Below are 17,843 nucleotides of genomic sequence, written 5' to 3' on the forward strand. Positions count from 1 at the left end.
GCTAGTCGTGGTATTGCATGCTTAAAGCCACAATTTTAATTGCGAAGAATATGCGTGGTGCTTGCTTGATGCCTTGATAAAATAAGAGTATCATAAATTAATGCATGTAATTATATATATCTCCCCGGTGTTTTTTTTTTAGAATCCATTGGCTCTTTATGCCCATTCTTCTTGTCTTTTGGTGGAGGGAATAACTAAAAAGTCATTTTTTTTATAGCATTAAAATATATTTATATGTTAGAAAAAAAATATATGTAACTTATCAGAGAAAAAATATACCTGACTTATCAGAGTCTCGTGATCCAATATAAATTCTAGTGGGGTTGTTAAAACCTCTTTTACTTGGGATCAGAATCCAGCTGAATTCAAGAATGTTAGATTTAGCAGTTTATTAGATCCATATACGCTTGGACTTAACTCCTGATCGAGTTCAATAATATTTGGTTTTATCATGTACCAAACCCATATATATTTAAATTCAGTGCTTAATTAAACATAAAAATATTCTTGTTTTTAGTTCCTTGTTTGAACATGGATTTTAGGAGTGAGGTAAAAATATATATATAAAATACATCGTTACAACAGCGAGGATGCAAATGAGTCGAGATGCTCAAAACCCAGGTTACCATGTCTCGACTTGAGCTTATATGTTAAGTCTAAAGCCAATTTAAACCTGTTTTTAGAGGTCGTTCTACGATAGTTTCTGGGCTACCACATTTTTTTGTCCTTTCGACGACAGGACAACTAAATGAATTGTATTAGATTCAGACCTGATATTGTGGCTGATAACGGCCTGGATGACAAGCATTAAAGCCCAATCTAGAATCCTGTTTTTAATAAAAGCCCAATCCATAATTCTACTAAAGCCCAAATTTAAAAAACGAGGCACATTAACTTGCGCCGAGTAGGTAAATGAAAACAACAAAACTTACTCCAGTCGGGTTATTTTTTTTCCCTTTTTAAAATAAAGTCGAGCTAATGTTTGACAAAATCTAATCTGATTTAGTAAAAAAGAATATAATAATTATTCCCTTATAGTATGATTTTTTTTTCCTTCTCTAAATAAAAAGACAGACGATTAGATAGATTGATGGCCCTTTTACTCATTTACTTCGAAAATTGTTAAGGTGCAGTGACACTGCACGCTTCCTTAGATTTTTGCCTGCTGACCTCTTCTCAATCTCAATTGTCGACTATATATTTATTTTTAGAGTTTTTTTCTATATTATCATTGTTTTTTTTTAAAAAAATATTTATTTAAATATTAAAAAATTTCTAAATTCATTAAAAATGACTTTTTATAGATATCAAGCACTAACCGATTGCTTTGGTTAAAGAAAATAAATCAAATTGTTAGAACAAAAAATATTAATTAATTATCAGAAACATAAATCTTACCTTTAACTTGCTTAAATTTTTTAAAATATCATAACTCGTTATCGGGAAAGAAAAAAAAAGAGTGAGTATGATTTACAAAGACTATTACACATGATTGATCAGGTTTATTTATTTGACATTATTTGCAAAAAATTATTTTTATTTTTAAATCATTATTGAAAAATTATGTTATAAGTTTGTTTAACAGCAATGATTAAAAGCCCCTCCTTTTCTTTTGAAGAAAGAAGAAAGCATGAATTAAAATCAACCACCAGATATTAAAACCATAAATTTCACGTTAAATAAAAAAATTAACTAAAAAAATAGAAATAATTTCATTAATTAATGTCAAAATCTATTCTCAGTAAACATATTTATGATTATTAATTTTTAATTAAAAAATAAAAAATAACTCAAATCAATTTATAAAAACTAATCAAACAAAACCTGATATAGAGTCAAACTCCATTTATAAATAAACAATCACATGATTTGCAGGTGTGCTTTAGTTTTAAAAACTTTGGTAATAAATAGCGATTAAATAGACATAACCTCAAGATTATCAATTACGATCTTTTTTAAGCCAGAGACCATTTTTTAATGAATAAAATGATATTATTAAAAATAGCCATAATATTATACACATTATCCTAGCGAACAGTAATTGTGAACTTCACGCCTAGTGTTCAGGATGAAGATTTCACTATTCAAAATAAAAATAAGGATATTCAAATTCCAGTGATTAATTAAAATTTATTTGTTTTTGTGTTTTAAAAATATTTTTTAAAAATTATTTTTTAAAAATTATTTTTCAAGAAATAAACATACCCTAAATGCAGTGAAACATCTACAAAAACAAGTCTGCTTTTATGGAATGAGAGATTCTTCGATGACTAAATCATAAAAAGAGGGACGTGAACCTAAAACGACAAAGAGTGTAGGCCGTGATGCAGGTGAAAATGATGAATAATTAAGGGTTATTTATTTATTTATTTATTTATTAACTTCTCTTCCCCTAAACCCCGTGATGGTTTTTGTAGCTCTTATAGCTACGAGCTAGTATTGCATGGAGAGGAATTCATAATTGTTCATTTCTTTTCCACCAATAATTTTAAAAATTGATTATGGGATAAATATTTAAAAAATATTAAAATTTTCATGGGGAGGGGGTTAGTCAAACTCTCTTCGGATGGAGATGAGTGAGTTCACTTGTAAAGGTGCCTCTCTCTCTCTCTTTTTTTCATGATGTGGTTGTTTATTAGTGTGGAGCTTGGAACATTGGGTAAAATAGTTTTTTCGAAATTATTTAGATTAACTTGTAAAGATTAATCAAACTAAACATTAAATTAGAAGCTGCAACTCTTGGAAGCATCCAATCTATAATAGAGTTCTATTTTGTACTGGATGAAAACAAGATTGTTTACTAGGCAATGACGTGAACGTGGGGAGGAAAATCAGGTAAACTCCATGAAGTAGCGTCGGATACAAAGTTAAAATATGGCTTCGTGCACCGTATGAAATGGAATGATCAGGGATTGGCGGAGAAGAGAGGCAGCTACTTCCAGCCTGAACAAGTTGTTGGCTTCTACCCAGGGCAAGATGGATTGAAAATTTCTTGCTCAGGTCACCTGGGTTCATTCGTTAATTATTAAGGGAATAATATTTATAGCACTAGAACACGAGTGATGATAAGAAGAAAGGAGCATGTTCTTATACAGAATCCATGGATTATGGATACAGAAAATACCACAGTGCATGTGAAGGTAATATTTAATTTAAGGAAATGTACCTGCCTCAATGGAAGTAACTGGGCAGTTCATGTTCGAGAAATTTATTTTTTTTTGGACATTGGTCAAAGAGGTATATTATCTTTAGTTTTCAATTGTAAGAAAAGACATCCATGCAAGTCCAACGTTTCATTCTTAATTCCCAAACTAATTCATTTCAAATGTTCTTGCTGACCTACAAATACCTGCTTTGAGCATCTTAAAGCTCACACCAGTATTCTAGCGAGAGTTGAGGAAAGGGGAAGTAAGAATGGAAAGATCTTACTCTCATCTGCTTCTCTTTTTGGCCCTTGTCTCATTAAAGAGCTTCAATCTTCTATGCAGTGCTGCTGATCCTACAGATGGTTTCACCCCTGTGCCATTAACAGAAGCAAATTTTGTGCTGCAGAAGCCATATAACGTACCGCTAAATGAGCGATACAGCTATGAAGATGGAATACACCATTTGTGGGTCTATGCTACAGATAAGCCACATGACCCCAGTAGCAACACCCAACCAAGAACTGAAGTTCGCATTACAGTAACCCCCTTGCCCCTTTCCTTCTCTCTTAGCTAAAGGATATGGAAATCAAAAAATTGCCTACCGAATTATAGATAGTTCATTGTCTGCATCATGTGTATTTTAAATACAATTTACAGAATAACTCTAAAGAAATGCAGTCCAAGCTACTGGGACGTATATACTTCACATTCTCTAACTGGTTTGGTTTGTGGAATTTGTAGGGTCTTGACTATTCATCAGGAGTATGGCAATTTGAAGGCTATGGTTTTGTGCCAAATGGAACATCAGGTGTGACAGTAGCACAGATACATGGTGCGTCTCATGGAGCAACCACTTTGATACTAAGGATCTACGATGGCAACATGAGGTACTATAGCGGAGACTTGGTGGCTACTGATCTTTATGACAAGTGGTTCAGGCTAAATATAATCCATGATGTGGATGGAGGTAGGCTGACTGTATTCATTGATGGTGAAGAGAGATATTCAACCCACGATCAAGGGCCTGGCGATCTGTACTTCAAATGTGGAGTCTATGCTGCTCCTCGCAATATAAGCTATTACATGGAATCAAGGTGGAGAGACATCAAAATATATAAGAAGTGATAATGTGTGTGGATATGTAATAAGGTGGCTTTTGGTGTGAAAAATAATTGAGATTTAAAGTATTTCTCTCTGCTTCTGTTTCTCTCAAGTGATTTTGAAAAAATCCGAAATAATTGGCTTTCAAATGCCCTTTACGGGATGGGATGTAAAAATACCTTGAAATGGTTTCGTGATTTTGAACACTGCACCTAAGAATCTACCATTGATAAGAGTGATTATAGGTTAAAACATGATCAGGTTGTGTTGCAGTTCAGTTCGATGAACTAGATGTTTCAAAATATCCTGTCAAATACTGTATTTATCAAGGGCGTTTCCTCACACTCACCTGGCTTTGATTTGCCACAATATGCTGCCATAAATTCAATCAAAATTCAGCAACCCAAGTCTCTTTTTTTTTAATAGCAGGTCACAAAGTAACAAGGTGTTGGCAAAGTAACCTTACATGTAGCCCTCAATACCATACCAGCTATGAATGGAATGAATGGAATGTCTAAAACAAATTATGTTTTACTTGTAAAGGTCAAAAGAAAATGAAAACAAAAAAACATCTACACGACACGGAAAGACCCTCCAAGAAGCTTATGAACAGGATAGGCAGCACCACTTTTCAATTTGGATAAAAAACCATTGCAGGGGGTTCGGCTGTTCATTGTCCTCAGAAGATGAGGCAGGCAAGGGTAGCTCGGGAGGCAAATGTCGGTGAAATGCATCAACTGCAGCTCCAACACCATCTTCATTTTCTATCAACTTAGCCAATTCCACAGCTCGAGATTTCACCTGACCAAGTTGAAAGTCCCATTAGGAATTTGAAAAGGCAGCTTCTTATAAAAGTAGTGCATAGGATGAGTGACCATGCAACTTCCCATTTCAAGTTGCAATTTGGTGATAAGCTAGCATGATGGATATGAAAACATAATGGAGGAAGAATTCAAAAATGGTTAATCACGAACAATTATGCTCCATTTAGAACCTAGATTCAGCTGAGTTTCAATAAACATTTTATCTTCTTGAGAACATGAAATCGTTCTGCACCTGGAAAGCACCTTTGATGGTGGTTTTTATAAAAGTCATAAGACGCCACCCAATTGATAAAACTAGATGAAAGTGAGTCGTAACAAAAAATTGTTAAATCGCAGTGAAAATAGTGCTGTGACTTGTAACTTGAGAATTATTGTGAAAATTATTAAAAGATGACTGGAAGGATCAACCAATAACAAATATACCCAAAAAAAGGAATTAGCAAGATTTTCTGATAATTAAGGTAACTACTATTGCAAACACCAAAAAACACTAACAAGAAGATAAAATCATACCAGTGAAATCTAATATATTTGTGATATTATATGAATCAACTCTTCCATGTACAACACATTGCAATTACCTCAGGCTCTTGCATGAATCTTATTGCATTTGAAAGGCTCTCAGCACTGAGCCTAGCTATTGGTATCGGTGCAGGTCCTAGTCCTTTTTCATGCACTCGATCACCCCAGAAGAACTGATCGCCAAAGAATGGCACTATAGTTGTCGGGCACTACAATTAACATTTTTGGAGACAAGGTCAACATGTAAAAATTGGTTCTAATAAACAATTGAGTTGCATAATTTGAGTAGGTTACAAGCTAAATCTCTTAATGCCATTGCCAAGCACATAATACTTCGGATTCATTGACATGGAAATCTTCAAGAAAGAATAAGCTTAATGAAACTGATTATTTTGATGGGTCATTCTCACATGAAGTCAAGAGAACATTATCATAATAAACTATTTGAAAAAAAAAGCATTTACCCCAGCTCTTAGTCCCATTGCCGTGGTTCCAGCACCACCATGATGAACCTGCATTTCATTTGTAAACATCTTCCAATCAACTATCTGGTTATCAAATGTTACCAAAATATACTCCAAGTAACACAGTATTATAATGGAGGTGTTCATTACAGAGAGTATGGCATTCTTGTCATTCATCCATATCATTAAATCTAGGCAATACCACAGATCCCCATATGATTTATGATTGTCTAGTAGTTACAGAGTTGTTAGGAAGAAAATATGATTGGAAGTGGGTAAAAGGAGAAGGAAAAACAAAAGACCACAATGGCAAAGTGCACAAAGTTCTAATTTGCAACATAATTACGATCTTATAATATCACTCACCACAGCAGCACATTGAGGAAACAACCAATCATGAGGGCAATCCTTCAAAAGGAAGACACTGTCAGGTACTTCCATAACTGCAAGACACACGACGACAATCAGAAGAGAAACTATACGAATTTCACAATGTAGTACGCATATGTGTTTTCATTTTATAATCCAAAGTCACACAATTTCAAACTATTATAATGACAGATGACAAATTGGTAACAATACTTGAGGAATGCTACAATTTCCTATCAAACAAGTTGTGGTGGTATAAGAATGGGATAGAAGACGAATGTCTTAATAGAAGAAACAAGGGAATGAGAAAGTAAAACACGAGCTAAGAAGGCAATCCAATCCCAATGAATATCAGCCAAGGAAGTAATAACTTACAGAGTAGTACATTTATTTAGAATCTTGGAAAGTGCCACACTCTAAGTAAGTAGATATCTGTACAGCTAATTAAAACATATTTATTTAGAAGCTTCAATTATGCCTACGTGAAGCATTCCTTTTGATTATTGTTGACTAAATTGTTAAATCACAAATTAATCACCAAATCCAGGTAAAATAACAGAAAAATGAATAGAGAGTCACCAGTCAACAAAGCCATATGCAGACATCAAGACGTTTGTATGCTGATACAAATGAGAACTATGCTATACCTGACTCTTTGAAAAAGTGATCAGTATCTGCAAACAGGCATAGGAAAAGCTGGAAGGAAAACACTTACAATTTCCAAGATCTCCCCAACCTTGATCAACTATTCCTCTTTGTCCAGTATCTTTCAAAGCCTCCAGTATTATGTCCATAGTATTCTTGGGATCTTCAAGAGGCTTCACAAGCGAACATATAGTAGTTTAAATTATGTCCTCTAAGAAAACTTGATGAAGAAAAGAAAATTCTATTGGCTAACTACATGAATTTAAAATATAATGGAAAGACGACACAAGGATTAATAGACATTTAATTTTGAGATATAAAGAAGCAGGAAAAAAAGGAAACTATGCAAAGTTTATTGAGGACAGCAATCTTAATTGGAGTGTGGATCATGCAAAGATAAAAAAAATATTCAACCAAAAATACAGAGAACAGCATGCCCAACATACTAGCATTGTGTTTTTCAATCACATCTTTTCTCTCTTTTTTTCTTTACAGTTTTTCACTCATATATGTCATATGAGAATAGGAATTTAGCAGAGGACTCAGCTGTAATTGAAATATTTGGTTGATAATATCAAAGCTCTAATTTTTCTCAAGTTAATAAATTCATCCTTCAGCTTCAATCATATAACACACCAATTTACAAAATCACCAAGGAACAAGATTTTCTTGAAGTGGCATTTCCAGAGTCAGCACAAGTTTAAAAGTGAACTTTGTGGTTTCACAAGTTACAATACTTGGCCATAAGTTATCGGTTATTTTTTCACTGACACTAGGAAATTATAGGTAAATAAATTAATTTTCAACCAAGCTCCAACATATATAATCTCAAACTCTTCTAGGCCTCGTTCATTCATCAATATTAAAGGTTGTTCTGGTCCAAAATCTAGCAAACACCCATGAGATTCACAAAAAAAGTCACAGTATATATGTATCAAAAGGAACTACAAACTACTAAATAGCATCTAGAGGGGAAAAAAAAACTATTGCATAGTGAGGTACATCATCCAACAAACAGAACAAACAAAGAGAAACAAAAAAACGCATGAAAATGAAACTATAACAGCTTCAGGGAAATCACCATACCATGCTCCCGAATCCAATATATATGGGTTCAGTTCCTTTCTGAATCCATTGCAGGAACTCTTCTTTAGGTTCATATTTTGATCCAAGATTTAACAAACAATAACCAACAACATCGACTAAAGGCCCCCAGTCTGCAGATAAGTTAATAAAGTCGATTATACATATGAAGCACGAGTGTTTGCATTTGGCTGAATAGAAAGATTATTACAAAGACTGTACGAAAAACACCCTTAATGTCACAAAAGGAACCAAAGGGGGGAGATCAAAGTTGATTAAGAATACCAGTTAGCATCAGTGGTTGAGAGCAAATAAAAACATTGGTCTGACAAGCTCTCTCCCTACTAGAGGAGAAAAGCAGTAATGGTAATAGATAAGTAAAATAAAATGTAACAAACATAATAATGATTGGCTGATTAAACTGACTCTTCAGATTTCCAGCTGAGAAGTACTCAGATCTAGAATAAATGTTGAGTTTGAGACTGCTTTTAATCATGTAAATAGCTAAGCTCTTCTTCAGCAATAGAAACATGAAATCTGTTTAAAGAAAGAATAACCTCAAAGTATTTTCATCATAGTTCAGTAAGTAAAAACCAATCCTAGGTGCGGGCTAGAAATTTAAAATGAGAAACATTTTTGTATGAACCTTTGAGGCTAGATATGTGCTTAACATCTAATAATTTCTTTTTACCATGTCCCTGATTTTGCCTCTTCCCATAAAAATAAAAAGAAAGGAAAGAAGAAGGAAAGAATTGGGTTTTGATTGAGAGGTAGAGGTAACATTATTTGGAGAAAGTAGCATCCTCGAATAACAATGTGTTATGGATTGAAGGCACTATAAGGAAGACAGCAACATAGATATCTGACCTTGAGAAGATTATCAACAGTATAACTAAATGGAAACCTTACCACTTGGCTTTGGCACAAGATGGGAACTCCACATATAACCTGTTGGCAGATGAGATATTGATCCATGGTACGTACTGAAGTACGCGATCGGTGGAAGCTTCAACTTTCTTTTCCGGAATTCATTTATATAGCCTCTCATTCCCCACCATATCAGTAAATCCACAACTATGTATGAAAGCTGGATCCATGGAAACAGTTTGTGGTGATTAGTCCAATGGTTCACAGGAAAAAAGAAATTATAGGAAAATGTGACACCAAGAAAGAACATACCCAATAACCAGCACTTTGAGGTACACGTGCTAAAGGATGAGGAAATTCATATGTTGGCCTGCCTATTGAAGATGGAAGTGAGAAGGCATAGCCTTGAGTAGAAAACTAACAGATAAACAATCAAATAAACAAAGCATAATTCACTAAAGATAACATGCTTTTAAAATTTATTATTAACCTTTTCCTCAAATTTCCATTTTGGTTTATATCAGTCTCTAAACCTTCTTTTTCCTGTTTTATTAACCATGCCAAAACACTAGTACTGGTATAGGCTCGACGGCACTTTCTGTATTCCCGCGCCCCCCGTGTGCAGACACCATTGATTTTCTGGTTGCATTATCCAAGAATCATCAGATTCTCCTTAAATCAGAAATTCATGCACTTAAGAAAGAATGCATGTGAATTTTCCAAGTCAGCTATGGATCAAAATAATTAGCATGAGACTCAAGCAATCATGTGTACTTTTAGTTAAACTAATGGAAATGTCAAAAAGCATATCCATTAAATCTGAATCCAAAGAAAAACCGTTGTTCTCTATCCTTCTGTTTCTAGAAAACAGTAGAAGAATCATACCATAGCAGGCAACACAGGATTTTCTTCAAAATAAATGTTATTCAAACTGATGATTCAGGTGTTCCAAGTAGTGTTAGTTTCAAATCACAAGCAAGTGATCACTCGATACTCACGTCCAAGGCATTGTGAAGAAAATGTGAATTGGTATACGAAGAGCTTCAGCAACATGTACATGTCCTGCAACAGAGGGGGAAAGTTAAGAGTTTGATGAATGCCATTTTATCTTACTATATCCTTAAGTTCCTGCTTGCTCACCATATGCTGGAGGGTTTGCAATAATTGCCTGGGCTTTAAAAGGCACGCCAGTTTCCATATCTGGTTCTGTGCATGCTGCAAGAAGAGATTCAATAATGGCCTTCAGTTGCTTCCTCTGTGTGGATATTTCTCCTGGTGCAGATGGGATGAAACCTTTGTTTCTCGCCATATCTGGAAACAAGTCCTCGCATTTAGTCGAATAACACATTCAGTTTAAGGACACTGATATCTTAGGTTGCAATTAATAGCAAACTGTACTGCTTTAACAGCTGCTAAAAAAAAAGAAACTACTTGTCAACCAGATATTGATGCATTTAGTCACCATCTCCTCAAAGCTAAAGAAGATTAATGACACACATAGCGATATAACAACTTTCAGGGTGTTGTTGATGGAGTCATGATCAAAGAAAATATTGCAAAAGGGAATTCAAAATATTAGGGAGCTCTTACATTCTGCCAATACCCGAGGATCACCGCCCAAAGGATAAAAATCTACACCAGCTGATCTTACAAAACTGCTGAAGTTAGCATGAGTTGCCAGCCTAACATGATGACCGAATTCCTGCTAGAAAATATTGGATCATTTGCAAATTAAATTACAAAACCTATAATGATATAGTAAACTAGAGATTGGGGAACATGTGATGCTGACATCAGGATTTTAACAGTGAATCATGTAAAACTTAGGCAAGATTGCAGTGAATTTTGCAAATAACAAGGATAAAGCACAAAACACCCAACTCTGTCTTGAGTAAAAACAAAAGCATACAAGTATAATAAACGAAATCAATACATAGGGCATACAAGAGATGGGAACTAGGACATAGAACATAAATGACATTGCAAAAATAAAAATAGTACACTAAGTAATCAGTAAATTAGTACAAACATGCCTGAAGTCTTTCTGCAATAGCTAGAAAGGGCTGGACATCTCCTCTTGTCCCAACCACTAGCATAGCAATTTTCAATCTTGGAATTGATTTCTTAGAACAAGAAATGCTATCATTGACATAAAAGGACGCCCCTTCAACTGAGTGAAGCTCTAACAACTCCGAAGCAACAGGAGCATTTTCATTTATATCAACCTCAACTGTTCCGTCGTTTTGTATCTTGACTAGCTCTATGATTAGTTTCTTCTGAAAACCAGTGTAAGATGAGTCATGAAGAATAGAGTGAAATCATATGCAGGCATAAAAAGTTCAGAGATTCAGATCCAGCTGAACAGGATAAAGATCTCGCTTGACAAGCGATCATCAGATTGCCAAAATAAACAAGCAATAAATGTCATAGAGCAACAACACTTTCATATTTGAAACCTTGTTAATGGGGAAAGAGAGGCAGGCTATCAGATACTCCAACAATCATAGATGTTGGTTTATGAGAGCCATAACAAAAATAACATGTAATTTTAATTAAAATAAAACTGGGGAATTTCAAAAGAGATAATAAATCGGCGAGGAGCATATGCTATGCAGAGACACAACATGGGAATCATATATAATCAGACACGGTATATGCATAATGCACATAAATCATTTCTGGCCTTTTAGCATCGGTTCCAAACAATATATATGATCACACATAAGGAAATTTGCAGATGCATCCATGTATGTGATCTTGCTAATTACCTTTTCACGCTCTGACAGTCTATTCAATTTTAGCTCATACCTTGAAGCCCTGTTCTCCGTCTTGGATCTATAGAATGTAATATTATTATCATCATCATCAAACAGCTGATGACTGTGATCGTCAACAGGAGTATTGATGCACAGATTCAAGCCTTCAAGATCAGATGCTTGACATCAGACAACATATCAAATCAACTCTATAATGATGCAAAAGGGAAAAGTATAATAAAGTTTCAATCAGGTACGCTGTATAAAGCAAAACAAACAACGACTTAAGCTGCCAAATATCAAGTACTAACCTCTTCGAGGTGGAGGAAAAATCAATTTTTTTGATTTGAAAATCTCTAGAGCTAATGGCGTCTTCTGCTTCTCTGCTTCCTGAGAAGAACCTGCTTCAGATTGTTCCTCCGAAGATACGTAAGCAACTGTCACTGATTCATCACCTCCACTGGTCTGATCAAAACTCTTATTCAGATCATAGTTGCTGCCCCGTCCTTCCTCTTCTGAATGCTTTAATGGATGATCAAATCTATTATTAACCATTTCATCCAATTAGCAGCTTCAACCTAGTCTCAAAGTGCGCAAGAACAGAATCAACAAGTAAATCTTCACTGGACCCAATCCACAACTGCAAAACCCTTAATCAAATGTTTCGGGTTTCCAACTTTAAAACCCTTTAACAAGAAATCCCAATTTCTCAAATCTCAGACTCCTCCAAGTTCAGAGCTTGAAACTACCATACAACCAAAATCATCAAGTCGAACTTAAAATACCCCCAAATCTTAAACCCTTCACCAACAGTTCCCACTGCACAAACCCTCACTTCTCCTCAAGAATTTGAGCTTGAAAAACCTCACAGATCATCAAATCTAAACCCTTCAACAACAACTCCCAATCACCTTACTACGCAAACTCATCCAAAAACTACAGCTAACACCTCAACCTCGAAGCAAAACTAACAATACCCGGAACTCCAATAGCCGTCAAACACATGGCACAATTTTAAATTCTTGAAATTGCGAGTGGAAGATAAATGTAAACAAGGAAGAAGAAGGTGTGTATGCGCCAAAAGTCCAAAGAAAGACCGGAATTAAAGTTTTTTAAATGCTATAATAAGAAATACACTAAAGCAAAAAACAAACAGACAACCACAACAACCAGTCAATTGGATAAACAAAGCAAGTTAAGTAAGGAATTTGTCGGGGTGTTTAAAACTTTAAACCGCCATAAAAGGCAAGAATTTAAATAAATTTAAAAGGAAAAAAAAAACGGAAACCACACAAGACACAACCCTACAAGACCGGAACGTTCCTGCCCATGTACAGAATATAAGGGCTGTTTTTATACTCATTAATTGTTCACGAATCATGACCATCACTTGATTGAGGAAAGATACACAGAAAGAAATTTATATTTTTTTTTCCTGGAAGATGGAGAGGTCAAGATTTTTTAGACAATGAGGCAAGTTCAACAGGTGTTGATTATGTAAGCAAGTCTGCTTTCCGAGAGTGAGGTGAGGACACGAATTTCAAGTCCTAGGAAAGAAGGACCCTTTTCGACGGTGGATCGTTGAAAAGTTTTTTTTAAAAAAAAAAAAATTATTTGAAGAAGATTCGGTAAAATGAAATAGTTTCATCTTATTGTGTTTTTAAAGCGTGATGTTTATTAAATATGATGTTTTTGAAACGAGATAACTATATGCCGTGTTTTTGAAGTTTGGTATTAACTAAATACTAAATAGATGTAGTTGTGCTACTGATAAATTTTGATTATTTTATATATATATATATATATATATATATATATATATATATTACATTACTAGGGATATTTGTAATAATGAAATATGAGAATACATTGAGTTTAGTTAGAATTTGTTGATTGTTATTATTGTAGTTTTTTTGTATGTTTTTTTAAATAGGATAAAATTTTGGGTAAGGTAAGGAAACTCTGTCCAAATTTTAATAAAATTATAAATATTTTAACTCTTTAAAATTATAAAGTAAATACAATTTTAAATTAACAAATACCATGATTTCATAAACTTTTTAAGGTTTAAAACACAAAATTAACCCAAAACCTTACAGTAGCTAAAACAGTCTGATTGTTTTGACTACAATTCAATCATTTTATTAAATGTTCAGTCGTTTCTTAAAATGGTTTACTTGAGAATGTCGCGGTTCAAAAACACGATATTTTCTCAATGTCACAGTTGTGTGAACTGTGACATTATTAAAATGTATGGTTTTTTAACTGCGATATCTTTAAACTGTGTTATTTTACTAAAAATTTTCATCTTGTGTTATTTTGATATTTAATTATATTTTAAGTGCTAATTACACAATTTATCTATTAAAAATGTCGTGGCCAAAGGTAATATATAACTATAAATCTATTGCCGCCATCCAACTTGTTGCATCAAATTCTTGATTATATATATATATATATATATATATATATATATATATATATATATATATATATAAAATCTAGGTGTCATTAATAATTTTTTTTAAAAATATAAAAATTGATATTATATAATTTAGTTGATTTATATATTTGAAAACAACCTAAAAATTAATACTATATTTTATTTTAAATAGACAGCAACATATTGTATTAACTTGAATTAACTAGGGTTAACTTAGAAAATTCACAACCATAGTTATACAACCATAGTTATAATTAAGATCATGATAACCTTATAGAAAGTAAATCAAAACAAATTATGAAACCTAATTCTTAATCAACTTAATGTTGAAGGATGAAATTAAAAAAAATCAATTAAAAAAAGAATCTAAAAAACAACCTAAGTCAATCAAGGTTAACCTACCAAACTCATGAACTAAGTTACAAGATAAGGATAACCTTATAGAAAGTAAATTGAAATAAATTATGAAACTCAATTCTCAAACAACCCAATATTGAATGATAAAAGTTTAAATAAATCAATTAAAAAAGCATAAAAAATAATTTGAGTCAACCCGGGTTAACATGCTAAACCCGTAAACTGAATCATGAGACTGGAATAACCTCATAAAAAGTAAGCTGGAAAAACAACTCATGTTAACTTACCAAACTTGCAACCCGAGTCATGAGGTTGGGGTAATCTCATAGAAAGCAAATTGAAATAAATTATAAAAAACATTTTCCAATCAACTCAATGTTGAATAATGAAATTGAAAAAAAAATAACTTAAAAAAAACTAAAAAAATTATCTGATTCAACTTGGGTTAACCTGTCAAACTTGTTACTCAAGTCACAAAATTGGAAAACCTTATAAGAAACAAACATCAACAAATTATGAAATCTAATTATTAATCAATAAAATATTAAAGGATGAAATTAAAAAAAAATTAATGAGAAAGGGAGGGGGAAACTTGACCTAACTAGGTTAATCTACCAAACCAAAGATCTAAGTCATGTGATTGGTATAACCTTTTAAAAAACAAATCAAAACAATTTATAAAGTTTAATCCCTAAAAGACTAAATTTTAAAGAATAAAATTAAAATTAAAAAAGTATAGATAAATTAAAAAGACAAAGCATTATTGAAATTACTAGTGTTTTATGAGGTGGTGTATAATAAAAATACTATTTTTTTTAGTATTTTGTTAATTGATCAATTTTGATGAACTAGAAAAGGGTGAAATTAGATTATTATTTTTTTTAAAAAAAAAAAAGAGAGGCAGAAGAAACGGATGAAATTAATATTGACACCAAATTATATAAAATAATAAAAAGATTTTTCACCTTACCGAGGTTTGACAGGAAGCCGGAAGGTAGCCGGAAGGTAGCCATTAAGAAATTAATTATGAACGTATGAATGCATGTTTGCGTTATTCGCCTAAAACTTAATTGAAGAAGGAATTTAAATTTTGATATAAAAGAGCTCATATTTTAAAAACATGTTAATTAAACAATGAATAACCAATTTATTTTCTTATAGTAAATCACTCGTAAAGAAGATAGAATATTAGGGTTTTTTCTTTCTTTCTCAGGTTATACAAATGAGAGCTCAAAATTCAAGTCTAATTCTTTACAGCACTTAATTATTAGATAGGTGATTTGTGTTATATTGCAAACATGATTAAAAACATTTTAATAGAAAAAAATAATGTTTAGGTGATGCCAATATTTTAAAAAGCAAGAATTTGAAACTCGTGTTATTGACTTTACTGAGTGCAATATGCTTGGTTAATTTAATAATACAATTAAAAAAGCATCGACAACAAATAAAGCAAAAAAAATAACAATAATTAACTATTAAAAATTAGTTGTCAATATATCATACTTGGAATGAGAAAAAGAAAAGCATTTTGGAGACACCGCCGCACCACCAAAAAAGAATTCATTTAAATAGTTATAACGCCATAGGAAAAGGTAGCATGACGACACTGAAAGAAGCCACATGTGTCGTTAGAGCAACGATCCAGAAAGCAAATGAAACAAAAGATCATGAAATGAGCATGTCATGAATTTATTTTTAAAGAGCTAAATTAGACAAAGAACAAAAAATAAAAAGACACGAGATAACTCAGATCTTTTACAAAACTAGTGAAAAATCCTATAAAAAAACAAATAAAAAAATAATAGAGCCAAATCTCCTATTAAATAAATGACGAAACTAAAAAAATTAAACTTAAAAAAAACAAGCAAACCCAGATAATTCTCTTAGACTTGGGTTAATCTCCTATTCTCACAACTTATAAAATCTTAGACATAGTTCAATCATGAAGCTCAATTCTCAATCAATTTATATTGAAGGATAAAATCAGGAAAAAATAGATTTAAAATTTTTGTAAAAGTAATAAAAAATAGAAGTCAAAAGAATGATGATCAAATATGATAGTAAAAAAAAATTGAAGAATGATGAAATTATATAAAAAAATAATTTTAAAAATTATCTCAAATAAAACAATTAGTAATAAAAAGAATGGGTACCAAATTTGATAATTGAAAAAGTTAAGGGAAGATAAAATTGACAAACAAAATTTAATTTTATAAATTATTTCAAATAAAATAAATAGTAATCAAAATAACATGGACCAAATCTAAAGGGATAACAAATTGAAGAGCTACTTTAAAAAAGTTTAAGGTTTAGACGCGAAAATCGAGGAGGATAGAGAAAAGAAGACAAAAAAAAATTGTCAGTATTAAATCAAAGATTAAGAAGCCACACATGCCCCCTAAAGATAGAGGATCCCCCAAGACATTTCAAACATCATCCTGAAAGCCATTATTTGGTTATCGAATAACCCTCACGTGCTGCCCGAATAGTGAAGAAACAACCCAATCGTGTAATGCGCGCATCAACTATTTTGATTTTTAAATAGTATTTATTAAATTACCAAAGAACCTCTAATGCAACTTGATTATATGGTAAGCTTAATAACTAATCCAGATGATATAGAATAAAATGTTTGAAGTCAGGTCTACAACCAACCAGCAAACTAACAAGAGTCAAGCCTATTTTTCTATGTCGAGATGATGATAAGGGAACTCATTAATGATGTGGCAAGGATTCCACATGACCAAAAAACCTCTCTAAAAGGTCAAAGTCAATGCACAAGTCATTAGAGTTAGATTAGTGTAGGGAAATCCTAAAATAATTTGATTAGAAATTAGTCAACAGGAAACTTCTCCACCTCCTCGGTTCCCCATAATAGATCTTAACCTTTAAAAAAAAAGGGGGAATCATGTTCAGATAATAAGAGAAAAGAGGGAGGGATTCTATTTTTTTTTCAAAATTATTTTTTATATCTTTTATCTTTTTTGAATTTGCGATAAGCTTAGTTTTCAATTTTAAGATGATAGTATTCTTGGATTTTAAATTATCATGAGTATTTATGCTTAGAATTTTTTTAAATTTAATTATGATATATCAATTTCTTATGTTTTTCTATGATTAAATTTAATGATTGACGACTGAAATTATATATGATGTGCAACATATGTTTTTTGGTTTTAACTATATTGCTAATTGATAGTTTATGTTGGATGCATGACTAATTAACTTAAACAGCGAGAGTATCTAATTTTTAAAACCTTGTT

General features: G+C 32.4%; 2 protein-coding genes across 3 annotated transcripts; one reads left to right on the forward strand and one right to left on the reverse strand.

Moving 5' to 3' along the window:
- Nucleotides 1-3,270: 3,270 nt before the first annotated feature.
- On the forward strand, nt 3,271-4,333 carry LOC133694599 (citrate-binding protein-like). Its single transcript, XM_062116172.1, has 2 exons — nt 3,271-3,684; nt 3,888-4,333. Exons 1-2 carry the CDS (start codon nt 3,415-3,417, stop codon nt 4,269-4,271), a joined length of 654 nt encoding a protein of 217 aa, XP_061972156.1. The 5' UTR covers nt 3,271-3,414; the 3' UTR covers nt 4,272-4,333.
- A 308-nt stretch (nt 4,334-4,641) lies between these two features.
- On the reverse strand, nt 4,642-13,294 carry LOC133694598 (sterol 3-beta-glucosyltransferase UGT80B1-like). 2 transcript variants are annotated; one of them, XM_062116169.1, is made up of 14 exons: nt 12,089-13,294; nt 11,790-11,941; nt 11,055-11,297; nt 10,612-10,723; nt 10,162-10,332; nt 10,020-10,083; nt 9,334-9,391; nt 9,064-9,241; nt 8,158-8,288; nt 7,142-7,244; nt 6,424-6,500; nt 6,058-6,105; nt 5,653-5,802; nt 4,642-5,048 (listed from the first exon to the last, which is right to left on the reverse strand). In XM_062116169.1, the coding sequence occupies exons 1-14, from the start codon at nt 12,330-12,332 to the stop codon at nt 4,851-4,853; spliced, it is 1,929 nt and encodes a 642-aa protein (XP_061972153.1). In that variant the 5' UTR covers nt 12,333-13,294; the 3' UTR covers nt 4,642-4,850. The 2 variants fall into 2 exon arrangements, with proteins under 2 accessions (XP_061972153.1, XP_061972154.1); XM_062116170.1 differs by lacking the exon at nt 12,089-13,294 and having other exon boundaries at nt 11,830-11,957.
- Between the last annotated feature and the right edge of the window lie 4,549 nt (nt 13,295-17,843).

The sequence above is a fragment of the Populus nigra genome, chromosome 5 (assembly GCF_951802175.1).
Source record: "Populus nigra chromosome 5, ddPopNigr1.1, whole genome shotgun sequence".
In the NCBI taxonomy this organism is placed as follows: Eukaryota; Viridiplantae; Streptophyta; class Magnoliopsida; order Malpighiales; family Salicaceae; genus Populus; species Populus nigra.